This window comes from Pelodiscus sinensis, chromosome 1 (assembly GCF_049634645.1).
Source record: "Pelodiscus sinensis isolate JC-2024 chromosome 1, ASM4963464v1, whole genome shotgun sequence".
In the NCBI taxonomy this organism is placed as follows: domain Eukaryota; kingdom Metazoa; phylum Chordata; order Testudines; family Trionychidae; genus Pelodiscus; species Pelodiscus sinensis.
Window position 1 is genome coordinate 2,047,071 of NC_134711.1, and position 26,323 is coordinate 2,073,393.

The 26,323-nt window shown below is 57.6% G+C and overlaps 1 protein-coding gene across 3 annotated transcripts; it reads right to left on the minus strand.

The window, feature by feature from the left end:
• Nucleotides 1-667: 667 nt before the first annotated feature.
• On the minus strand, nt 668-25,845 carry LOC106731656 (interferon-induced protein with tetratricopeptide repeats 5-like). Of its 3 annotated transcripts, none has more exons than XM_075924682.1 (2): nt 25,462-25,661; nt 668-3,508 (listed from the first exon to the last, which is right to left on the minus strand). In XM_075924682.1, exons 1-2 carry the CDS (start codon nt 25,464-25,466, stop codon nt 2,164-2,166), a joined length of 1,350 nt encoding a protein of 449 aa, XP_075780797.1. In that variant the 5' UTR covers nt 25,467-25,661; the 3' UTR covers nt 668-2,163. The 3 variants fall into 3 exon arrangements, with proteins under 3 accessions (XP_075780797.1, XP_075780785.1, XP_075780788.1); XM_075924670.1 differs by lacking the exon at nt 25,462-25,661 and adding an exon at nt 4,566-4,711; XM_075924673.1 differs by lacking the exon at nt 668-3,508 and adding an exon at nt 11,571-14,347 and having other exon boundaries at nt 25,462-25,845.
• Between the last annotated feature and the right edge of the window lie 478 nt (nt 25,846-26,323).

Below are 26,323 nucleotides of genomic sequence, written 5' to 3' on the forward strand. Positions count from 1 at the left end.
ACAAAGGAAGGTGGAATGCTGCCCTGGCTGGGGGGCAGGGCTGGAAGAGGGTTAGTTAGTTGCGGTCTGAGAGCATGGAGGAGACAGCCTAGGGGAAGGGGCTGGAGTTTAGGGGCCCAGTCTCCCCCATCTCAAGGGGGCCTGAGGCATCCTAGCCCAGCTCTGGGACCAGATTACATCTGTGCTGTGCTGTATCCTGGAGAGGCAATAAACTTCCTCTATTCCACCGGCTGGTGCAGTCTGTTTGTGCCATTTCAGGGTGCAGGAGACAGGGGACCCCCAACGCGCCGTCACACCTTGTCAAAGGCTTTCTGGAAATCTAAGTAGAAGTTGACTCTTCAGCAGCAAATGTTGCTTTCCTGTGTGAGAAATCTATTCTTTATTATAGCGTCAACCAGTTTGCTTGGCACTGGGGTGGGTTATCGCTAATCACTTCTGCAGCCCCTTTTCTACAACGGGCATCACATCTTCTGGGACAGAACCTGATGTAAATGGAACGTGACAGACCACAGTTAGCAGTAACGCAGTTTCATCTCTGAGCTCCTTCTGAATTCTTTGGTGCTACCATCTGCTCCTGTTCAGTTTCTCAATTTGTTCCAATCCCTTGCAAAGGCACCTCAATCTGGGACATTCCTGCCCTGCTAGCGACGGTCCCGATGTTTTTCTGGGGGTCCCGTGTGTGCCGCTCACCCCGATGCGACAGATTCCATTCTGGTGTCTCGGGTGTTGCTATTGTAAATGAAATAAAAACACAGCCGCTCCGTGGCACTGCAGGCTGTATTCTTCACTGTGATATTGTAATTATCGCCCAATTCGGACGCATTTCATGCAAGCCGGGTCATGTGACATGTCGTTGGAAAAGTTCAGACTTGCTGCTGCTGATTGTCCCGGTGGGAGGCGTGTGTCGTTGCTGTATCTAAAGGCAGGGCCGTGTCTCTGCATTTCACTCCTGCTGACGAGCCCCTGCTAGCCTTTCCAGGGCAACAGGGAAGAAGCCAGACCGAGGCAATGGCCCATCAGCAAAGACACTGTACGTGGAAGAACTTAACTTCCAGCGAACGTTGAGGGCAGCCTGTAAGCAGCAGCTGCCGAGACACCGCAGGACATGTGACCAAACCACTAATCTGGCCTCCATCTTGGCAGGTCAGTAGTTTTCCACACGCTGGTCTGGGACCCAAGTTTTGCATCCAAGGCTTCCCGCCATATGGGAAAACCGAGCGCAGCGGCCCAGGAGACGGTGCAGTGGAGCGGGGCTGCCTACGTGGGTCCTCCCATTCATAGGATGCTGGAGATGCTGAAACCCCAGAGGGAGAGGGTGAAGTCTCAGCTATTGTTGAAGAAAAGGGGGAATGTCTCCTTACTTCTGCAGTAGCCGTGGGAAACTGAGGCCAGCTTTCGCCCTGTAGCTGAAGACAGTCTCTCATGTGTGTGCCTGTGAGTGTGTGTGTGTGTATTGCATCGGAGAGGAAACTGTCTGTGTTGCTGGCTGCCGGCAGGTTGCACGAAACCAGAGGAGGACCTCATCAGGGTGCACAGGGAAATGTGCAGAGGGAACACACTGGGGTGCAGGAGGGTACAACGGTCTGAGTCGGAGGACGTAATGCCTGTGTCTACCTGTGAATGAAAGTTCAGTGCTGGCCAGGGGACAGACCCCGCTCTGAGAGAAGAGGGGTGGGCGGGGAACCCAGAGAGGAAGCAGGGGGAGCGTTACTGGGCCACAGGACCATCTCCTCTCCGTTACACGGGGCCAGGTGCTGCCTTTGGATCGCTGCTGCTGAAAGGGTGCGCGGGCGGAGGACCCCCTCCCGCGCTCTGCCACCGAGGCCTGACTTTGGTGCCTTGTCTCCCCCCACGACCCCTCCTACACTGCCCCCTTTCCTGAGGGCCACCCTGAGGCCTCAGGGCGGGTCCTGAGCGGAGGAGGCAGAGAGGTCAGAATAGCGAGGTGGGGTGGGAGGGAGCAGAGCTTGGGGGGAAACAGGGGGCAGTGAGGGTGGGGCCCTGGGGAGGAGGCTGAGCAGGGGTGGAGCCTTGAGGTGGAGCAGGGGGCAGTGTGGGTGGGGCCCTGGGGAGGAGGATGAGTGGGGGTGGAGCAGGGGGCAGTGTGAGGGGGCCTCTCCAAATGCAGGAGTCCCGCGCTGCTGGTGGATTCCTCTATTTTCACTACATCGACAGTCTCCTGCTCCGGCCACGGGTGGATTTCTTCTTGTACCAGGGACTTCCGTACCGTTCCAGGACATGCTGTATGGCTGCAGCCTCAGTGGTCTGGGAGCGCTGCCGGAATACGTCTGCCACCTCTTGCAGCCTATTTCTCAGTGTTTCTTTCTCCCGGGTGGTGCCTGCGATGACGAAGCCGGCTTTGTAAATCTCAGCTGCCTCAGGCAGGGACTCCCGCGTGTAGAGGAGAAAGTCCCCCCAGTGAAGGTAGACGGCCTGCTGGCACTTCTTGCTGAGGGTGGACACCTTGCTCAGGAGGTTGAGGTAAATCTCCTCTTGGTACTCAGGTGTCTTTTCTCCGTACATTTCAGCAAGCGCCAGCTTTGCAAACACAAAGGCGGGATCTTTCTGCACAGCCATCTTGAAGGCCTCTGTAGCCGCTGCCAAGATTTCTTCTCTCCTGCCCGTGTCAGCCACTGCCAGCTGTTCCTTGTAGCAACGAGCCAGGTCATAGTGAGGGAGGTGATAAGTGGGGTCCAGAGAGATTGCTCGCTCTAGAATAGCAATTGCTTTTTCTGGGAACTCTCCTTGAAAGAACTTGGCTGCATTTCTCAGGACCTCGGGGTCCCGGCTATTCCGAACAACATCTTCGACCAGGGCTTCTGCCTGGGGTCTATCCCGCCTCTCAAGGATCTTGGCTAAATACATCTTAGCTTCATAGTTTTGCGGCTCTTCCTGGATAATGGCGCTCAACTTCTTTTTGGCATCTGACTTGTATTCAAAATCACGTGAGTGAGTGTACGAGGCGAAGGCTGCGATTGCCGACCCAGCAAGAAATTCCCCATTGGCTTCGTCTTCTGCCAATGCCCTTTGGAAACACTTTGAGGCCTCTTGGCCGTTGCGGAAGCCGGTTGCCAGGAGAGACCAGCCTTTGTGTGCGTGGACCTCAGGGATCAGAGCTGCGTATGGCGAGCGGCTGTTCAGGGAGCGGCAGATCTGGCTCACCTGGTCCAGGTAACGCTCCACCACGTCGTAATGGGCCAGGTGATAGTAGATCCAGGCGTAGTTCCCGTAAATGACCAGGGCCTGGCGGGGGACATTACCTGGGTGATCTCTGGCCAGGAACTCTTCAGCTTCCCTAAGGCTTTGCAGAGCGTCCTCATATCGCCCTTGCAGGTGGCAGAGATAAGCCTGCAGGGCCAGGTAGGCGGCCTGGTTCGGGTAGGGAGTGTGGGCAATCCTCAGAGCCACCGTATGGAGGATGTGAACGGCGTCCACCTTGTCCCTGATTTCAAAGTCCCAGGTGAAGTGGCACTGGAGGGCCTGCAGCTTCTCCTTCAGCGGCAGGGAGCTGCAGAGAGAGGGGGAACCAGACACCGTTGAATGAATGAATTTCCCCAGCACACTAAGGTCGTGGGGTGGGGACCAGGGAGGGACGAGGTCTCTGTCTGCTTAAGAGCCAATTGCAAAGTGCAGACCTGGCGCGGAGCTCGGAGGGCCGTGTCTGATGCCCCCTCCGCCGGGCGTGGGGCCTTTGTGGATGGGCTTCCCCCAACCTTTGTGGAATCCACTTAGCACTTCCTGTGTCCCACAAAGCCCCCCTGCAAAGCGACCCGACTCCCTGCAGCCCAGGCAGTGTGTGGTGACAGTGAAGTGACTGGTTTCAATGCCCCTCCACCCCAGAGCTGGAGATGGGAACATTGCACGTTTTTTGGCTGTACCTCGGTTGGTTGTGCCATTCGCCGTTAGGGCTGAAGATATTTGACTTATTGCAATATCGGACGCACGTTCATCAAAGCCAAAATGTACATCAGGAAGAGGGGGGCAGGCAGAGGGGGGGCAGGCAGAGGGTGCCAGCTGGCGAGGGGGCAGGCAAAGGGGGGGCAGCCAGAAGGTGCCGGCTGGCGGGGGTGAGTCAGAGGGTGCCAGCTGGTGGGGGGGGCAGGCAGAGGGTCCCAGCTGGCGGGGGGGGGCAGGCAGAGGGTCCCAGCTGGCGGGGGGGGCAGGCAGAGGGTGCCAGCTGGCGGGGGGGGGCAGGCAGAGGGTCCCAGCTGGCGGGGGGCAGGCAGAGGGTCCCAGCTGGCGGGGGGGCAGGCAGAGGGTCCCAGCTGGCGGGGGGGGGGGGGCAGGCAGAGGGTCCCAGCTGGCGGAGGGGGGGGGGCAGGCAGAGGGTCGCAGCTGGCGGGGGGGGGGCAGGCAGAGGTTGCCAGCAGGCGGGGGGGGGGGCAGGCAGAGGGTCCCAGCTGGCGGGGGGGGCAGGCAGAGGGTCCCAGCAGGGCGAGCCCGCGGGCTGGGCCGGGGGAGGCGAAGGAGCCAGGGGGCCCGGATCCCCGGCCCAGGGCGCTGCGCGTTGGGGATGCTCCGCCCGGGGGTTCGGGGAAGCCTCCGCCGCCAGCGCCCGGCCCTACCTCGCTGTGCGCAGCCCGGGGCCAGGGCTCCTCTCCCAGCGCCGCATCCTGTCTGGGCTCCGGACTGCCCCTGCCCGGCCGCGGAGCCCTTTATACGCCCCCGCCCCTGCCCCTTCCCGGGGAGGGGGTGTCAGGAAAGGGAAAGCGAGCGGAAAGCGGGGAAAGGAAAGTGAAACTCCGCGTTCCGCTCGGCTGTCACCCTGCCTGGGCTGTCCGCTGCAGCCCCGGTGTGTGTGTGTGTGTGTGTGTGTGTGTGTGTGTGTGTGTGTGTGTGTGTGTGTGTGTGTGTGTGTGTGTGTGTGTGTGTGTGTGTGTGTGTGTGTGTGTGTGTGTGTGTGTGTGTGTATCTGTGCGCGCGCCTGTCTCTTCTATTTCCTAGTTGCAGCGATAGTCTCTTTAATGTTTTCTTAATAGGCTTCATGTTGTATACTCTGTCAAATTATTCTGAAGTAGAAATACATTTCGATTCTTGTGGTTTGAATATCGTGAAGATGGTTTAATTAGTATTGTAGAAATAGATTTAGACTTTCATGGTTATTATTTTGTTTTTCGTTCTAAAGTAAATATTGCCATATACTACAGTGAAAGAACATCATAACTTGTTTTTAAAAAGAATTCTGTTTGTAACCTTGGGTATGTCTACACTACAGCACTAATTCGAACTAACTTAGTTCGAATTAGTTAATTCGAACTAAGCTAATTCGAACTAACGCGTCTAGAACTAAAAACTAGTTCGAATTAGCTTTTTGCTAATTTGAACTAGCATGTCCACATTAAGTGGACTCTGAACAGGGCTTAAGGATGGCCAGAAGCAGTGCCGGCAGGGCATCAGAGGAGGACTTAGAGCATGGAGAAGCTGTCTCAGGCTAGCCGTGGGCTGCGATTAAAGGGTCCCAACCCCCACCCCAGACAGACAGTTCTCAGGGTGCCCCGCTTGCAAAGCAGTCCTGGCTTGGAGTGCCCGGAGTACCCACACTGGGCACATCACAGCACTCGGCCATCAGCCCGGCTGCACTTGCCGCAGGCTGCCATCTGGGGAGAGGGGGGAATCGGGGGGCTGCAGGAGAGCTTCCACCCCCAGAAGCCCGCAGAGCCAGCCCAGTCCTCCCCATCGGGGGCTCGTACCCCATTCCTCCCTCACCTCCTTCCACTTACCCTTCCCTAGCCCCCCTTCTTATTGATGTACAAAATAAAGATAACGTTTCTTCCAACATTGACTCTGTCTTTATTGAACAAAACTGGGGGAGACTGGGAAAAGGAGGTGGGAGAGGGGAAGAGAAAGGCTGGGAGAAGGGAGGGCAACTAACATGATCAGGGGTTGGGAACAGGTCCCAGATGAGGAGAGGCTACAGAGACTGGGACTGTTCAACTTAGAAAAGAGGAGACGGAGCGGGGACAGGATAGAGGTCTCTAAAAGCAGGGTTTGGGTGGAGAGGGTGCATTCAGAAAAGTTCTTCATGAGCTCCCATAAAGAAGGACTAGAGGACACCAAAGGAAAGGAATGGGTAGCAGGCTTGAAACTAGTAAGAGAAAGTTGTTCTTCTTCCCTAAGCAAATAGTTAACCTGCGGAACTCCTTGCTGCAAGAGGCTGTGAAGGCTAGAACTAGAACACAGTTTAAAGGGACGTGAGATCAAGTCATGGAGGTTGGGTCCGTGGTGTGGTATTAGCCAGGGGGTAGGAGTGGTGTCCCTGCCGTAAGTTTGTGGAAGGCTGGAGAGGGATGGCACGAGACAAATGGCTTGGTCACTGTCTTCCGTCCATCCCCTCCAGGGTCCCTAGGGTTGGCTGCTGTCAGCAGACAGGCTACTGGGCTAGATGGACCTTTGGTCTGACCCAGGACGGCCATTGTAAGCTCAGGGCTCAGGATCGGGGGTCTCAGTGGACCACCTTGATTTTCATGCACACCTGCTCCTGGGTGGCCAGGCTGGCAGCTCTCCTGCCCTAGACGGCCCCTTTCCTGTGCCTAGTGCGGAGGTCGTGGACGAGGTCCACGATGTCTGCACTAGCCCAGGAAGGTGCCCGCCTTGTGCGGTCCAGGGCAAGCACCTGGGAGCTGCCAGCCTGGTCCCGGGAAGAGGGGGAGGGCTGGGGGGCATCGGGTGGGTGGCTCTGTGCCGTGCCAGGTGCAGGGTCTGCTGGCTGGGTGCTGGCAGGCTTGCACCTGGTACGGGCACCGTAGCCAGCCCGTGCCCCTTTAAGGGGTCCGGGGCCGGGAGGGGGGCAGAAGAGTTTCCCTGGTGTTGGCCAGAGTGACCACCAGGGAAAGCTGGGGAGGGCTAGCCTCCCACTAGTTCGAATTAAGGGGCTACACACCCCTTAATTCGAACTAGCTAGTTCGAACTAGGCTTAATCCTCGTAAAATGAGGTTTTCCTAGTTCCAACTAAGCACTCCGCTAATTCGATTCAAATTCGAACTAGCGGAGCGCTAGTGTAGCGCCTATGAATGTTAGTTCGAACTAACGTCCGTTAGTTCGAACTAACATTGTAGTGTAGACATACCCCCTGTTAGGTGTAAAAGTAAGGAATGTGGGAGAGAGAAGGGTGACGGCCACCATTACACCAAAGATGCTAAAAGGGAGACACCAAAAATGAGCAGCCCATCACAAGAGGGCAAATTGGCATCCCAGAAGACTGAGGCACTGAGGAAAAGGGGAAGCATTGCTCAACCGGAACAAGATTTTCATAATCAAAACCAGCGTAGCAAAGTGGAACAAAGGAAAGAAGAAGCCAAAACAAAACAAACAAACAACCCCCCCCAAAAAACCAACCCGACCCAACCCAGAAATAACAAACATCCATCAGAAAACCAGCCAAACCACTGACCCTAATACAAAAGCGCCATTACAGAAGCAGGCCTGTTTCCGCCGGGTTCGTCCTGTCACTGTCAGACCCGAACGTCAGTCCCGGCCAAACCCAGCCTGGCGCCTCCCTCGCACTTCGCCGAATTGGCCACCCGGCTAATGTGAGCGACACACTCGTAACTCTCCAGCTCCCCGCGCCGCCAGCGTGTGGCTGGGAGCCAGAGTCCTTTCAACTGCTTCTAGTTACAGGGCTCGCGGGTAGCCTGACAGCCGCCCGGCAGGCGCAAGCCCTTTAAAGAGAAGCCATTGCAGGGGCTCACAGCTCTGGGGTCCACTGGCCCGTTGCCTGGAGCTGCCAGCCCTGCCATGTGAAATCTAACCCTCCACCCCAGACAGCTCTGGGAGGAGACTCGCCCCCACACCCTCCCCTCTGCTCCAGGTCCCTTCCATTGGCCAGAAGTCAGGGGGTAGGGACCCCAGGCCAAGTATACTCCAGGTAGGGTAGCTCTCCAACCTGCCCCTTCCACCTAAGGCCCCGCCCCTTCCACCAAGGCCCCACCCCTTCCACCAAGGCCCTGCCCTTCTGCTGAGGCCACGCCCCTTCTGCTGAAGCCCCACCCCTTCCACCTGAGGCCCCACCCCTTCCAGCTCGGCCCACGGCTAATTCCGAAACTTGTGAAGTGGCTCCCTTCAAAAATGATTGCCCACCCCTGCCCTATGAAGCTCCCATGCGCTTCTGATCAGCACGGCACACGGTGCATGCATGGTGCCAGAGCCGGCCCCGGGTGCATGGTAAGTGCCAGCCCCGGCAGCGCTGGCCCTGGGCCTGCAGCGCATGGGGGGGGCCCTATGGGGGGGGGTCTGCCCCCGGGCGCACAAGTGTCCCCGCCCTCTGGCGCCCGGCAGGCGAACGTCCACGCCCCCTAGCACTCAGCAGCCTCTGATGGTTGGGGAGCACTGCTTTACCCTCTGAGCTAAAAGCCAGCTGCCTCCTACCTCGTCCTGTAGAGGTCTCTTGATCTTAGCTCTTGCTGTGGTCTAGGTGCCACTGCATGGTAACCACATCAGGTGTGTGGGTTACACTTGCACTGAGCGGGGTTCCCAGATGCTGATGGGAGCCGGGGGTCCAGAGGGCAGGAGACCAGCAGAGCAGAGCCCCCAGCACGATCAGACAGGAGATGAAGAAGTCTCAATGGAACTGAATCCAGGTATCAGAACAGTTGTTCTTGGGGCAAGGGTCGGAGTTTGTACAGGGACAGGACAATAGTTGGAGCAGACACTGAATTTCTTTAGGGGCTAACAGAGGTGAGACAATAGACTGATCACCCCTGGCTAGGGGGGATGTTCCTTGAACGAGCTCACAAAGCCACTAGGCAGTTTCAGGATTTGGATGTCAATAGGATCGTTACTAGAATTGGTCTGATAACGACTAATTGGGGTGTGAGCAGGCCTGGGTTCATTAGCATCTGGAGCCGAGATTTCCCATCAGGCCGTGCGTCTCTGCTTTCGGTATCCCATAGTTCAGTGCGGTTCCTGCTTTGGAAGAGCTGGTCCCCATGCTGTATGCCAATGGGGATGTCTCTCTGTTCTAGCGTCAATGCACATGAGGCCGGGGCGTCTCCTTAATTCTACTCCCCTTGTCTGGAGGGGTTAGCTGGGTCTCCCCCGGCCTTTTCATGGCTTTGCCTCTGATTCAAGCAGAGACCTGGGGGAGGGGGATGGTTTTCCCTGAGTGTCACTCCCTGGTTCCCCAAGAGCACAGAGCTGGTAGGTAACACTGGTCCGTTCTGACAGATCCCTCTCAGCCCCATCCTGCCCTCTGGGCCAGCCTCTTGTGTGACGGCGCGTTGGGGTTTCCCCTCTCCTGCACGCCCACAGTGGCACGAACAGACTCCTCCAGCCAGCAGGATTGAGGGAGTGTATTGCTTCTCCAGGGTACAGCACAGGGCAGATGCAATCTGGTTACAGGAACTGGGGCTTGGAGACCTCAGGCCCCCCCGTTTGAGATGGGGAGTGGCTGGACCCTGCAATCCCAGCCCCCTCCCTAGTTCCTTCTCCCCTGCTTCCCAGACAGAAACTAAACTCTCTTCCAGCCCTGCCCCCAGCCAGGGGTTGGACCCCGCTTTGTCTCTCTCCCTGGGAGGCAACTCGTCGGACAGGTAGGGAGATCCTTGCCTAGTGACTCATCCGCTGTCCTGCTGGGCCGTGCTACAAACGGCAGCCAGTGGGGGTCACCCACAGCCCACTGCCCAAGCCCATCCACCAGCAAGGCACCACCACACCACACCGGGTCACAGAGCAGACAGCACGCCCCCACTACGCCACATCTTGCAAACCCCGATTCCCCCGGGTGAGCACTGAGCCCCTGCGAGTCACCTGCCTTTCTCTTTCCGGTCCCAGCTGCCCGCTAGTCTGGTGCATGGGCACCACCCCCCCTCCCCATGCTTGTGTCCCTTCTGCCTCGGCCATCGTCCCCAGCCAGCTGGGCTCTTCTCCCCCCGTTAGCCTGACTGGCTTCCTCTTTCCTGCCCCCCCGGACGTCCCTTTCATAGCACTGACCTTGCAGCAAAATCCACTTTCTGTGTCTGCTCCTGGCCTCTCTGGCTACAGCCGTGGGCATGAGCGGTGGGTGAAGTTAGAGTTGGGGGAGGCAAGCCCCCAGCCCCGCCCTTTCGCTCAGGACCCAGACCCATGTGAGCCCCCCACCCAGTACTTTAGGGCGGGTGGGCAGCGGGTAGTTGCAGCTTCCCCGGGCCAGGAGCATGGGGAGGGCAGGCGCTTTGGGGCAGTAACGCTCCGCCCTGGTACGGTGACAGTAGATGCTCTGGGGGTGGAGTCTGGGCGGGGCCAGGCTGGCGGTTTGGGAAGGCAAAGCCTCCTCCTGCCTCGCATACCCCCCGCCCCATGGCCAGGGGCCAGCCTTAGGCAGGTGCAGCTGCTAGCCATGGGGGGGCAGGTCCCAGGCTGAGCCGGATGGAGCCTTGAAGCTCTGCGGGCTCAGGCTCCCGGCGCTGGAGGGGCCTGACGCTTCCACAACAGCTCACTCCGTCCCGGCTGGGGGGATCCCGGGTCCGTGTGGAGATGGGAGCAGGAGGAGAGGGGTGGGCCGGACGAGAGAGGAATGGCTGGTTGTCACAGATCGCTGGGGGCAGAAGGGAGGGGGATCAATTCCTGCCCCATAGCCCAAAGGCCAGCCCCAAGCTGGCTGGTTTTAGGGACTGGGCGGGAGGCAGGAACGGGCCAGGCGCTGGAGTTCTCTCAGGCTGTCAGCAGAGGGCGCTGGCTTCTCCCCACCAGCCCCGCAGTCAGGTACAGTCTGAGCGAACCCCCCTTCGCCCATTCAATGAGGGGGCGCCCCGGTGGAAGGGGGAGCGACATGCAGGCTCCTCAGGCCCCGTAGCCCTCAGGGGGACAAATGGCTCGGTCCCGGCTCCTCCTCTGGGTCCATATGTAACCCACACACCTAGTGTGGTTGCTGAGCAATGCAAGTGGTACCTAGACCACAGCAACAGTTAAGATTAAGAGACCTCTACAGCAGGGGCTGGGAGCCAGCTGGCTTTTAGCTCAGAGGGTAGAGGCGCCTACACTCAGCTTCAGAGAACCCAGGTTCAAATCTGCCTGGTGGTGGTTACACAAGCAGCCCTTGAAGGGGACCTGACGTTATCCGAATGGAGGCTCCGCTGGTACGTGCAGCTGGAATAGCGCTGGCCCGTATCCAGACGGGTACAGGCACTGGGCCCCAGCTGACAGCTACAGCCACACAGAGTCTATGAAGGGGAGAGGGCCAAAGGGAAAGAAGGACCGGGCTCGCAGAGCCAGCGGGGAGATGCCAACGCTGGACGTCGACAGGGTGGACAGGCCAGTGAGGGTGGCTAGGCCTCAGTGGGGCAGAGCTAAGGGGAGAGGAGCTGGAAGCTGGGGCAGCACAGACCAAGCACACCAAGGGGGCACCAGGGCCAAGCTACAGCAAAGAGCTGAGGGGCTACAGCTGTTCCACGCAACACTCGGGGGCTCCCAGCAAACCAGGGAAGAGATCACTTGGGAAAACTTCCTTCCTAAAACCTCAGGGGCACCTCAAGCTCCTTTCCCCCAAAGACCTTGAAAAAAGAAAAGAGAAAACAAGCTGCCATCTGTGGAAGCTGACTCCTTAGGCAGACAGACTTCCCAGGACACAAATGAACCAATACCGATTACTTAGACAAGAGAAAACAAGCTTTTATTATCAAAACAAAACTGCAGTTGCGAGCATAGTTGAGGCGGCAAGATGGTAAGAGCCACCAAATTGATACACTCAGACAAAATTCCCTGGGTTTGGAAGCTTCATTGCAAAAGAGGAAAAAACAGTGTTAAACAAAGAAAAAGAACCAAATTCCCAAACCAGAATACAATAAAACCTGACGGACTAGCTAAACTTTTCCTTACGTACACATGTAAGAAGTCCTTCTTGGGGACAGAAGTGTCTTTCTGTCTCCCTTAGTACCTGGAGAAACTGTTCTGACTCAGACAAAGGAGGGAAAAGATAAAAATTCCTTTGTTCCAGTTTGAAATCCCTCCTGCATTACTATCGGCTGACCATAGACCTGGCTAGGTATGCCCCTTAGCCATGAGGCTGCTGGTCAATTCTCCTGGTTATGACAGGCGCTAAGGACTCTTATACACTTCTAATCAGTAGCTCTGTTGGGGTGCGTCTACACAGCACCTGAAACCCGAAACTCAGAATAAGAAACGCAAATTATGTAGCTTGTTTTGAAAGTATTTCGAAATTGCTTATGTGTGTGGGTCTGTGTTCATGTGTTCGTGTGTGAGTGTGAGTATGAGTGTGATTGTGAGTGTGTGCACAGGGAGATGTGTTGCAGTCCTACTCTAGCTCCTCGTCTCCCCCCATGGCTCCTCCTGCACTGCCCTCTCCCCCAAGGACCACAGTACTCGAAACTAGAAATAAGATATGCAAATTGCGTAGCTTATTTCGAATCTATTTGGAAATAGTCTGTGTGTGTGTGTCTCTGTGTGTGTGCATGTGTCAGTCTGTGTATGTGTGTGTGTGTGTGAATGAGTATGAGTGTGTGTCTATCTGGGAATGTGAGTGGGGGTGTGTGTACTGCATCAGTGAGGGAACTGTCCACGTTGCTGGCTGCAGGCAGGGTGCACAGAGCCAGAGGCAGATCTCACCGGGGTGCACAGGGAGATGTGTTGCAGAGGGAACACACTGGGGTGGGGGAGGGTCCCAAGGCTGCTACTGCTGGAAGGGTGCCCGGGCGGTGGACCCTCCGCGCTCTGCCACCGAGGCCTGACTGGCTCCTTCTCTGACCCCACAGCCTCCCCTGCACTGCCCCTCCCCCAAGGACCACCCTGAGGCCTGAGTGACAGGGAGGGGGGAAGTAGGCAGACAGGTCAGAATGGCAGGGCGGGGAGGGAGGGAGCAGAGCTTGGGTCGGAGCAGGGGGCAGTGTGGGTGGGGCCCTGGGGAGGAGGATGAGCGGGGGTGGGGCCTTGAGGTGGGGCAGGGGGCAGTGTGGGTGGGGCCCTGGGGAGGAGGATGAGCAGGGTGGGGCCTTGGAGAGGAGCAGGGGGCAGTGTGAGGGGGCCTCTCCAAATGCAGGAGTCCCGCGCTGCTGGTGGATTCCCCCATTTTCACTGCCTCTCCAGTCTCCAGCTCCGGCCACGAGTGGAGTAATTCCTGTAGTTGGGACTTGTGTTCCGTTGCAGGACATGCTGTATGGCTGCAGCCTCGGTGGTCTGGGAGCGCTGCTGGAATTCGTCTGCCACCTCTTGCAGCCTTCTTCTCAGTGTTTCTTTCTCCCAGATGCTGCCTGCGATGGCAAAACCGGCTTTGTACTTCTCAGCTGCCTCGGGCAGGGACTTCCGTGTGTAGAAGAGGAAGTCCCCAAAGCCAAGGTAGACAGCCTGCTGGCACCTCTTGCTGAGGGTGGACACCTCGCTCAGGAGGTTGAGGTAAATCTCCTCTTGGTACTCAGGTGTCTTTTCTCCGTACATTTCAGCTAGCGCCAGCTTTGCAAACACAGAGGCGGGATCTTTCTGCACAGCCATCTTGAAGGCCTCCGTACCCGCTGCTACGATTTCTTCTCTCCTGTCCGTCTCGGCCGCCGCCAGTTGTTGCTTGTAGCAACGACCCAGGTCATAGTGAGGGAGGTGATAAGTGGGGTCCAGAGAGATTGCTCGCTCTAGAATAGCAATTGCTTTTTCTGGAAACTCAGCTTGAAAGAACTTGGCTGCATTTCTCAGGACCTCGGGGTCCCGGCTATTCCGAACAACATCTTCGACCAGGGCTTCTCCCTGGGGTCTATCCCACGTCTCAAGGATCTTGGCTAAATACATCTTAGCTTCATAGTTTTGCGGCTCTTCCTGGATAATGGCGCTGAACTTCTTTTTGGCTTCTAACTTATATTGAAAATCACGTGAGTGGGTCCAGGAGGCGAAGGCTGCGATTGCCGACCCAGCAAGAAATTCCCCATTGGCTTCGTCTTCTGCCAATGCCCGTTGGAAACACTCTGTGGCCTGTTGGCCGTGGCGGAAGCCGGTTGCCAGGAGAGACCAGCCTTTGTGTGCGTGGACCTCAGGGATCAGAGCTGCGTATGGCGAGCGGCTGTTCAGGGAGCGGCAGATCTGGCTCACCTGGTCCAGGTAACGCTCCACCACGTCGTAATGGGCCAGGTGATAGTAGATCCAGGCGTAGTTCCCGTAAATGACCAGGGCCTGGCGGGGGACGTTACCTGAGTGATCTCTGGCCAGGAACTCTTCAGCTTCCCTAAGGCTTTGCAGAGCGTCCTCATATCGCCCTTGCAGGTGGCAGAGATAAGCCTGCAGGGCCAGGTAGGCGGCCTGGTTCGGGTAGGGAGTGTGGCCAATCCTCAGAGCCACCGTATGGAGGATGTGAGCGGCGTCCACCTTGTCCCTGATTTCAAAGTCCCAGGTGAAGTGGCACTGGAGGGTCTGCAGCTTCTCCTTCAGCGGCAGGGAGCTGCAGAGAGAGGGGGAACCAGACACCGTTGAATGAATGAATTTCCCCAGCACACTAAGGTCGTGGGGTGGGGACCAGGGAGGGACGAGGTCTCTGTCTGCTTAAGAGCCAATTGCAAAGTGCAGACCTGGCGCGGAGCTTGGAGGGCCGTGTCTGATGCCCCCTCCGCCGGGCGTGGGGCCTTTGTGGATGGGCTTCCCCCAACCTCTGTGGAATCCACTTAGCACTTCCTGTGTCCCACAAAGCCCCCCTGCAAAGCGACCCGACTCCCTGCAGCCCAGGCAGTGTGTGGTGAGCTCCGCGCGGGTAGTCGGGAGAGTTTCTCCTGGGGAAGGAACCGCTTACAAGGGTGACAGTGAAGTGACTGGTTTCAATGCCCCTCCACCCCAGAGCTGGAGATGGGAACATTGCACGTTTTTTGGCTGTACCTCGGTTGGTTGTGCCATTCGCCGTTAGGGCTGAAGCTAGAATATCTGACACTCTGTAATATCAGATGCATGTTTATCAAAGCCAAAATGTACCCCAGGAACAGGGTTCCTTCTAAGATTTTCCAGCCAGGAGCACAGTGCGTTTTGGCTTGTGCACCAATATTGAGGTCATGGGCGCTGGTTTGGACGTTTGCCACCGTGGCACCCAAGTTTTTCACACAGAGACGTTCCCGGCCAGCAGTGCAGAAACTCCACCCTGCCTCCCACCATGTGGCAGGTCCTGTTCCCGGCCCCAGCCGCCAGAACAGCCCCCAGCCCCTTCCCGCCCTCGTGGAGGCCCCTGCCACCAGTCATGGCAGGTCCCAGCCCCCCTACCTCAGCGGATCCCTCACCACACCGTCTCAGCTGTCCCCTCCTGCCGGAGCACCCAGCTGCTGTACAAGTGGAGGAGGTGGGGGAAGAATGTTTTGTGCGCGGTGGCGCAGGGGCCCACCTTAGCGGGAGCTGTGACCTGGAGGTTCATTTTGGCTTGTGTGTCAAGCGAGGAGGCTTTAAACTGGGTTTGGTGGGGGCGGGTGACCAGAGCCCCCAGGTACGTCATAAACACGGAGAGCTGGAGGCCAGGTCACAAGCTGGTGGGAGCAGGGGCTGTAATAGCAGGGACCACGGAGACAAGACAGAAGCGGGGGGCAAAATCGAATCAGCGTCTTAGTTGTGTGTATCGTGGGGAAGACGCAGGAAGGATGTGGAAGGCTGCTAAACAAACCCAGCTGCGGCCTCGCTGGCATGGCGGTGAGGTCCATACAAGGCTATTAGCCAGGGGATAAAATGGTGTCCTTGGCCTCTGTTTGTCAGAGGCTGGAGAGGGATGGCAGGAGACAAATCGCTTGATCATTGTCTTTGGTCCATCCTCTCTGGGGCACCTGGTGTTGGCCACTGTCGGCAGACAGGATACTGGGCTAGAAGGACCTTCGGTCTGACCCAGTACGGCCGTTCTTACATTCTTATGGCATCATCCTGGCTTGGATAATAGGTGCGACTGGTCACGTGGGTACAGAAGAGTCCAGGTTGCCCAAGGATAGGCAGGGGAAAGGGAGGAACTAACGATACGGCCAAGAACGACCTTGAGCAGGTCACAGCAGGTTATGTAGCGCTGGGTAGAAGGATCAAGGAATCTGAAGCGCAAGTGATGTTCTTGTCCATCCTCCTTATTGAAGGAAAAGATCCATGTAGGGATCGTCGAATTGAGGAAGTCAATGCGTGGTTGCGTAGGTGGTGACGCAGAGAGGGCTTTGGTTTCTTCGATCACGGGACTCTGTTCCGGGCATGAGGATTGTTAGAAAGAGACGGGATCCACCCAACCAAGAGAGGAAGGAGCATCTTCGCGGGCAGGATTGCAAACCTAGTGAGGAGGGCTTTAAAGTAGGTTTGTCAGGGGACGGTGACCAAAACCCTGAGGTAAGTGAGGAAGTCAGATACCGGGAAGAAAGACAAGGAGGAACGAGGAACAAGGGAGGAGCCCGGATTGGGATGGAGAAGATAGGTCAATCAACTGGTTATCGAAGGTGTCTGTACACCAATGCAAGAAGCCTGGGAAACAAACAGGAAGAATTAGAAACCTTGGCCCAGTCAAAAAATGAATAATGGAGGCTTGGTGGGATGACTCGCATGACTGGAGCACTGCCATGGAAGGGTATAAACTGTTCAGGAAGAACAGGCCGGGAGAAGAGGAGGAGGAGTTGCTCTGTATGTAAGGGTGTGTCTAGACTACTGAGTTTTGTCGACAAAAGTGGACTTTTGTCGACAAAACTATACCTGCGTCTACACTACTGCTGAGTTCTGTCGACATAACGTCGACAGAACTCAGCAGTTTTGTCGACGCTGGTAAACCTCATTTTACGAGGCATAACGCCTTCTGTCGACAGAGTTCTGTCAACAGAAGGTGTTATTGCCTGTAGGGTTGCGTCTAGACTACAGGGTTTTGTCGACAAAGCAGCTTGCTTTGTCGACAGAACTGAATGTGTCTAGACGCTCTATGTCGACAGAAGTTTTGTCGACAGTATCTGTCGACAAAAATTCTGTCGACAAAACCCTGTAGTCTAGATGTACCCTAAGAGAGCAGTAGGATTGCTCGGAGCTCCAGTATTTAGAGGGAGAAAAACCTGTTGAGAGTCTATGGGTTAAGTTTAGAGGTGGAAGCAACAGGGGTGATGTTGTGGTCGGTGTCTGCAATAGACCGGATCAGGTTGAGGAGGTAGATGAGGCTTTCTTCAGACAACTGAGAGAAGCTTCCATATCACAGGCCCTGGTTCTCATGGGGGACTTCAATCCCGCTGACATCTGTTGGGAGACCAATACAGCAGGACGCAGACAATCCAGGAAGTTTTTGGAGAATGTTGGGGATAACTTCTTGGTACAAGTGCTGAAGGATCCGACCAGGGGCCGTGCGCAGCTTGATCTTCTGCTCACAAACAGGGAGGAACTAGTAGGGGAAGTAGAGGTGGGTGACAACTGGGGAAGCAGTGATCATGAGATGGTAGATTTCAAGATCCTGACCAAAGGAAGAAAGTGGAGTAGCAAAATACATACCCTGGACTTCAGAAAAACAGACTTTGATTCCCTCAGAGACCTGATGGGCAAGATCCCATGGGATGCTAACATGAAGGGGAAAGGAGTCCAGGAGAGCTGGCAGTATTTTAAAGAAATCTTATTGAAGGCACAGGAAGAAACCATCCCGATGTGCATCAAGAAAAGCAAATATGATAGGCGACTAGATTGGCTTACCGGGGACATCCTTGGTGAACTTAAACACAAAAAGGAAGCTTACAAGAAGTGGAAACTTGGGCAGATGACTAGGGAGGAGTATAAATATATAGCTCGAGAATGCAGGGGAGTTCTCAGGAAGGTGAAAGCGCAACTGGAATTGCAGCTAGCAAGGGATGTGAAGGATAATAAGAAAGGTTTCTACAGGCCTGTTAGCAATAAGAAGGTGATCAGAGAGGGCGTGGGGCCCTTACTGGAGGAGAGAGGTAACCTAGTGACAGATGATGTAGGAAAAACTGAAGTACTCGATGCTTTCTTTGCCTGTCTTCATGGACAAGGTCAGCTCCCAGACAAATGCACTAGGCAACGCAGTATGGGAAGGAGGTGGGCAGCCCTTGGTGGGGAAAGAACAAGTTAGGAACTATTTAGAAAAGCTAAACATACACAAATCCATGGGCCCGGATTTAATGCATCCGAGGTTACTGAGGGAGCTGGCAAATGTCATTGTGGAGCCTTTGGCCATTATCTGAAAACTCGTGGAGATCGGGAGAGATCCCGGATGATTGGAAATAGGCAAATGCAGAGCCAATCTTTAAAAAAGGGAAGAAGGACAATCCAGGGAACTACAGACCAGTCAGCCTTACCTCAGTCCATGGAAAAACCATGGAGGGGATCCTCAAGGAATCCATCTGGAAGCACTTGGAAGAGGGGAAAGTGATCAGGGATAGTCAGCATGGATTCACCAAGGGCAAGTTGTCCCTGACCAATCTGATTAGCTTCTATGAGGAGGTAACTGTGGATATGGGAGAGTCGGTGGATGTGATATACGTTGACTTTAGCAAAGCTTTTGATACGCTCTCCCACAATATTCCTGCCAGTAAGTTAAGGGAATATGGATTGGATACATGGACGATAAGATGGATAGACTGTTGGGTCCAGATCAACAATTCCATGACAGGTTGGCAGTCAGTTTCTAGCAGCGTACCCCAAGGATATGTTTTAGGACCGGTTTTGTTCAACATCTTTATTAATGACCAGGACAAGGGGATGGGTTGTACCAGTGCTTTTTTGCTTAAAAGAAAAAAAGGTGCCGGTACTCCAGGGGAAAAGTTGTTGAGCTCTGACTGGAGGTGTGGGTACTGCGTCTGGAGGTGTCGGTACTGCGTACTGGGCAGTACTGTCACCAAAAAGCACTGGATTGCACCTTCAGCAAGTTTGCAGATGATTCTAAGCTAGGGGGAGAGGAAAATACGCTGGAGGGCAGGGAGAGGGTCCAGAGTGACCCGGCCAAAAGAAATCTGATGAGGTTCTACAAGGACAAGTGTAGAGTCCTGCACTTGGGACGGAAGAATCCCAAGTGTTGATACAGGCTGGGGACCAACTGGCTAAGTAGCAGTTCTGCAGAAAAGGACCTGGGGCTTACAGTGGATGAGAAGCTGGAGCTGAGTCAACAGGGCGCCCTGGTACCCAAGAAGGCGAATGGCATATTAGGGGCATTAGGAGGAGCATTGCCAGCAGATCCGGAGATGTCATTATTCCCCTTTATTCGGCTCTGGGGAGGCCACATCTACATAACATAAGAACATAAGAACGGCCAGACTGGGTCAGACCAAAGGTCCATTAGCCCAGTATCCTGTCTGCCGACAGTGGCCAGCACCAGGTGCCCCAGAGAGGGTGGATAGAAGACAATGATCAAGCGATTTGTCTCCTGCCATCCCTCTCCAGCCTCTGACAAACAGAGGCCAAGGACACCATTTTATCCCCTGGCTAAAAGCCTTTTATGGACCTAACCTCCATGAAATTATCTAGCTTCTCTTTAAACTCTGTTCTAGTCCTAGCCTTCACAGCCTCCTCTGGCAAGGAGTTCCACAGGTTGACTACACACTGTGTGAAGAAGAACTTTCTTTTATTAGTTTTAAACCTGCTACCCATTAATTTCATTTGGTGTCCTCTAGTTCTTCTATTTAGGGAACTAATAAATAACTTTTCTTTATCAGCCCTCTCCACACCACTCATGATTTTATAGACCTCTATCCTATCCCCCCTCAGTCTCCTCTTTTCTATACTGAAAAGTCCCAGTCTCTTTAACCTCTCCTCATATGGGACCCGTTCCAAACCACTCATCATTTTAGTTGCTCTTTTCTGAACCCTTTCCAAGGCCAAAATATCTTTTTTGAGGTGAGGAGACCACATCTGTACACAGTATTCCAGATGTGGGCGTACCATAGTTTTATACAGGGCCAGTATATGGAGCATTGTGTCCAGTTCTGGGCCCCCCTCTATAGAAAGGATGTGGACGCATTCGAGAGGGTCCAGGGGAAGGCGACCAAAATGATCTTGGGGCTGGAGCGCAGGACCTACGAGGTGAAACTGAGGGATTTGGCTTTGTTTACTCTGCAGAAGCGAAGAGCGAGGGGGGATTTGGGAGCAGCCTTCAGCTTCCTGAAGGGAGATTCCAGAGAGGATGGAGAAAGGCTGTTCTCAGTAGCAACAGATGGCAGAAGGAGGAGCAATGGTCTCAAGCTACAGTGGAAGAGATCTAGGTTGGATATTAGGAAAAACGATTTCCCTAGGCGGGTGGGGAAGCCCTGGGCTGGGTTCCCTAGGGCGGGGGTGGAATCTCCATCCCTAGAGGTGTTTAAGTCTCAGCTTGACAGCGACCTGGCTGCGTTGATTTCGTTGGGATTGGTCCTGCCTAGAGCAGGGGGCTGGATAGATGGGCTCCTGAGGTCTCTCCAAGCCCTCGGATTCTATGAGGAGTCCAGCCCTCGGGGCTCAGGGGGGATTTCAGGGGCACGGGGCTGCAGGAGCAGGGAAGGTGGCCAGGAGCCCCGGGGCCCTTTGAACTGCTGGGCCCCAAGGGACCAGTCCTCTCTGCCCCCCGACTGCAGCCGGCACTGACCTCCCCCCCTCACGGCACCTGGTGGACGCACAGATCCGCCCTCCCCCCTACTGCCCCGTGTGCCTGGCTACACACAGACAACCCACCCCCGCACCCTTGTGCCTGGCTACACACAGACACCCACCCCCACACCCCTGTGCCTGGCTACACACAGACACCCACCCCCGCACCCTTGTGCCTGGCTACACACAGACACCCACCCCCGCACCCTTGTGCCTGGCTACACACAGACACCCACCCCCGCACCCCTGTGCCTGGCTACACACAGACACCCCACCCCCGCACCCTTGTGCCTGGCTACACACAGACACCCACCCCCACACCCCTGTGCCTGGCTACACACAGACACCCACCCCCGCACCCTTGTGCCTGGCTACACACAGACAACCCACCCCCGCAGCCTTGTGCCTGTCTACACACAGACACCCACCCCCGCACCCCTGTGCCTGGCTACACACAGACACCCCACCCCCGCACCCTTGTGCCTGGCTACACACAGACACCCCACCCCCGCACCCCTGTGCCTGGCTACACACAGACACCCCACCCCCGCACCCCTGTGCTTGGCTACACACAGACACCCCAACCCCGCACCCCTGTGCCTGGCTACACACAGACACCCAACCCCGCACCCCTGTGCCTGGCTACACACAGACACCCCAACCCCGCACCCCTGTGCCTGGCTACACACAGACACCCCACCCCCGCACCCTTGTGCCTGGCTACACACAGACACCCCACCCCCGCACCCCTGTGCCTGGCTACACACAGACACCCCACCCCCGCACCCCTGTGCTTGGCTACACACAGACACCCCAACCCCGCACCCCTGTGCCTGGCTACACACAGACACCCCAACCCCGCACCCCTGTGCCTGGCTACACACAGACACCCACCCCCGCACCCTTGTGCCTGGCTACACACAGACACCCCACCCCCGCACCCCTGTGCCTGGCTACACACAGACACCCCACCCCCGCACCCTTGTGCCTGGCTACACACAGACACCCCACCCCCGCACCCCTGTGCCTGGCTACACACAGACACCCCACCCCCGCACCCTTGTGCCTGGCTACACACAGACACCCCAACCCCGCACCCCTGTGCCTGGCTACACACAGACACCCCAACCCCGCACCCCTGTGCCTGGCTACACACAGACACCCCACCCCCGCACCCTTGTGCCTGGCTACACACAGACACCCCACCCCCGCACCCCTGTGCCTGGCTACACACAGACAACCCACCCCCGCACACTTGTGCCTGGCTACACACACACAGACACCCCAACCCCGCACCCCTGTGCCTGGCAACACACAGACACCCCAACCCCGCACCCTTGTGCCTGGCAACACACAGACACCCCAACCCCGCACCCCTGTGCCTGGCTACACACAGACACCCACCCCCGCACCCTTGTGCCTGGCTACACACAGACACCCCACCCCCGCACCCCTGTGCCTGGCTACACACAGACACCCCACCCCCGCACCCTTGTGCCTGGCTACACACAGACACCCCACCCCCGCACCCCTGTGCCTGGCTACACACAGACACCCCACCCCCGCACCCTTGTGCCTGGCTACACACAGACACCCCAACCCCGCACCCCTGTGCCTGGCTACACACAGACACCCCAACCCCGCACCCCTGTGCCTGGCTACACACAGACACCCCACCCCCGCACCCTTGTGCCTGGCTACACACAGACACCCCACCCCCGCACCCCTGTGCCTGGCTACACACAGACAACCCACCCCCGCACACTTGTGCCTGGCTACACACACACAGACACCCCAACCCCGCACCCCTGTGCCTGGCAACACACAGACACCCCAACCCCGCACCCTTGTGCCTGGCAACACACAGACACCCCAACCCCGCACCCTTGTGCCTGGCTACACACAGACACCCCACCCCCGCACCCCTGTGCCTGGCTACACACAGACACCCACCCCCGCACCCTTGTGCCTGGCTACACACAGACACCCCACCCCCGCACCCTTGTGCCTGGCTACACACAGACACCCCACCCCCGCACCCTTGTGCCTGGCTACACACAGACACCCCACCCCCGCACCCCTGTACCTGGCTACACACAGACACCCCACCCCCGCACACTTGTGCCTGGCTACACACACACAGACACCCCACCCTCACACCCTTGTGCCTGGCTACACACAGACACCCCAACCCCGCACCCCTGTACCTGGCTACACACAGACACCCCACCCCCGCACACTTGTGCCTGGCTACACACAGACACCCCACCCCGCACACTTGTGCCTGGCTACACACAGACACCCCACCCCCGCACACTTGTGCCTGGCTACACACAGATACCCCACCCCCGCACACTTGTGCCTGGCTACACACGGACACTCCACCCCTGCACACTTGTGCCTGGCTACACACAGACACCCCACCCCGCACACTTGTGCCTGGCTACACACAGACACCCCACCCCCGCACCCTTGTGCCTGGCTACACACAGACACCCCACCCACGCACCCTTGTGGCTGGCTACACACAGACACCCACCCCCGCACCCTTGTGCCTGGCTACACACAGACACCCCACCCCGCACCCCTGTGCCTCGCTACACACAGACACCCCACCCCCGCACCCCTGTGCCTGGCTACACACAGACACCCCACCCCCGCACCCCTGTGCCTGGCTACACACAGACACCCCAACCCCGCACCCTTGTGCCTGGCTACACACAGACACCCCAACCCCGCACCCTTGTGCCTGGCTACACACAGACACCCCACCCCCGCACCACTGTGCCTGGCTACACACAGACACCCCACCCCCGCACCCTGTGCCTGGCTACACACAGACACCCCACCCCCGCATCCCTGTGCCTGGCTACACACAGACACCCCAACCCCGCACCCTTGTGCCTGGATACACACACACAGACACCCCACCCCCGCACCCTTGTGCCTGGCTACACACAGACACCCCACCCCCGCACACTTGTGCCTGGCTACACACACACAGACACCCCACCCCTGCACCCTTGTGCCTGGCTACACACAGACACCCCACCCCCGCACCCCTGTGCCTGGCTACACACAGACACCCCAACCCCACGCACTTGTGCCTGGCTACACACACACAGACACCCCACCCATGCACCCTTGTGGCTGGCTACACACACAGACACCCCAACCCCACACCCTTTTGCCTGGCTACACACACAGACTCCCCATCCCCGCACCTCTGTGCCTGGCTACACACACAGACACCCCACCCCGCACCTCTGTGCCTGGCTACACACACAGACACCCCACCCCCGCACCCTTGTGCCTGGCTACACACAGACACCCCACCCCCGCACCCTTGCGCCTGGCTACACACAGACACCCCACCCCCACATCCTTGTGGCTGGCTACACACACAGACACCCCACCCCCGCATCCTTGTGCCTGGCTACACACACAGACACCCCACCCCCGCACCCTTGTGGTTGGCTACACACAGACACCCCTCCCTGCACACTTGTAGCTGGCTACACACAGACACCCCACCCCGCACCCTTGTGCCTGGCTACACACAGACACCCCAACCCCGCACCCTTGTGCCTGGCTACACACACAGACACCCCAACCCCGCACCTTTGTGCCTGGCTACACACACACAGACACCCCACCCTGCACTCCTTTGCCTGGCTACACACACAGACACCCCAACCCCGCACCCTTGTGCCTGGCTACACACACACAGACACCACACCCTGCACCCCTGTGCCTGGCTACACACACAGACACCCCACCCCGCACCCTTGTGCCTGGCTACACACACAGACACCCCACCCCCGCACCCCTGTGCCTGGCTACACACACAGACACCCCACCACGCACCCTTGTGCCTGGCTACACACACACAGACACCCCACCCTGCACCCCTGTGCCTGGCTACACACACAGACACCCCACCACGCACCCTTGTGCCTGGCTACACACACAGACACCCCACCCCCGCACCCTTGTGGTTGGCTACACACAGACACCCCTCCCTGCACACTTGTAGCTGGCTACACACAGACACCCCACCCCGCACCCTTGTGCCTGGCTACACACAGACACCCCACCCCCGCACCCTTGTGCCTGGCTACACACACAGACACCCCACCCCGCACCTCTGTGCCTGGCTACACACAGACACCCCACCCCCGCACACTTGTGCCTGGCTACACACAGACACCCCACCCCTGCACACTTGTGCCTGGCTACACACAGACACCCCACCCCTGCACACTTGTGCCTGGCTACACACAGACACCCCAACTCTGCACCCTTGTGCCCAGTTACAGAGCCTATTCTCCCCGCCCAGCCCTTTTCTGTCCCCCCACAGGGCCTAGCTGGGCACACAACTCCCCCCCCAACTTTCCTCTCTGCTCGGTCCCCGCGCTCAGCCGAGGAGTCCGGGCGCCCGGGCCGGGGCTGGCGCCTCCCCAGGTCTGTCCGCTCCGCCGCCCCCCCCCATCGCCGGCCGGGCCCGGCTCGCTCCGCTGCTCCCCTCGGAAGCTTGGCCCCGCCCCCCGGGCAGCTGGGGGCTCCGAGCGCGGGGGCGGCTGGTTCCAGCTCCGGGCCGGGCGTTACAGGAGTCCCGGGCTCCCGCCGCCTCCTCCCCTGCCCCGCCCCGGGCCACAGCGCTGCGGGGCCGGAGAGATCCCGGGTCTCCCCCAGCCAGGGTGCAGGGCAGCGGGGGGGCGGTGACAGGCTGGGGAGATCCCCGCCCCAGACACGTCTGTGTGCAAAACATCGGGGGGGGGGCTGCCCTTGGGGCTGAGGGGGGAAGGCAGGAATGACAGCTGGGGGGGGTAGCCAGAGGGTACGGGGTGGGGTAGGGGGCCTTTAGCCATCAGGGGTCGGCCTGGGGGGGGGTACGGGGCCTTTAGGCATCAGGGGTCATCTGGGGGGGGGGGTAAGCAGAGGGTGCCAGCTGGGTGAGCCCGGCTAGGGCCGGGAGAGGCAAAGGACCCAGAGATGCACCGCCCCCAGCGCCCCTACCTCATTGTGCACAGCTCGGTGCCAGGGCTCCTCTCTTGGCACTGCAACCTGTCTGTGGTCTGGACTGTCTACTGCCACCCCACGCCCCTTCCCGGGGCGGGAGTGTCAGGAAATGGAGAGTGAGCGGGGTGGGAGTGGAAAGGAAAGTGCAACTCGGCGTCCCGTCCACTGTCCCCCTGCCTGGGGTGTCGGCTGCAGCCCGGGCGCTGATACAGGACCTGGTGTGTGTGTGTGTGTGTGTCTGTGTGTGTGTTGTATCATGCAAGCAAGGTCCTAACAAACTTCAACAGGACTTTATTTACCAAAAGGGGAGCCTCTTTACAAAGCTGCTGCATTGCTCAGTAGCTCTCACGCAGCCCCTGCCAATCTTCTCCCCACCCCTTCCTGTTTCCTGTGCTTCCAGACTCCCAACAGCCAGTGTTCCCAGTTCTAATCATTACAAACAGCATCTAAAACAGCACATTCCCTCCTCTCTTAAGAAGCGCTCTCAATTATAAAATAAACACTGTTATTCTAAGCACAGGAACAATATGGAACAAGCCGCTATGCTGTTGGCAGAAATATTACACTGTCAATACTACATAACATAGTCTTTAGTCCAGACAGGTGGTCACCTGTGTCTGACAGACCGTCTCTCAAACTCCATTTCTAGTGTAATGTCTTGTTGTGTTGGTACTATAGTGAAGTCATCCAACACGGGCCGGGTGTTGGCCTTATCTCCTCTTGGTGCATAGGCAGGTGCAAGATAAGAAGCATTCCATACACGCCCATGTCACATTACTGAGTTGGAGGGAAGCAGCCAGATCGCTGCTGCACCCCTAGGTGGGGGTGTTGGCCCCAGAAATTGGTGTGGGGGGAGCCA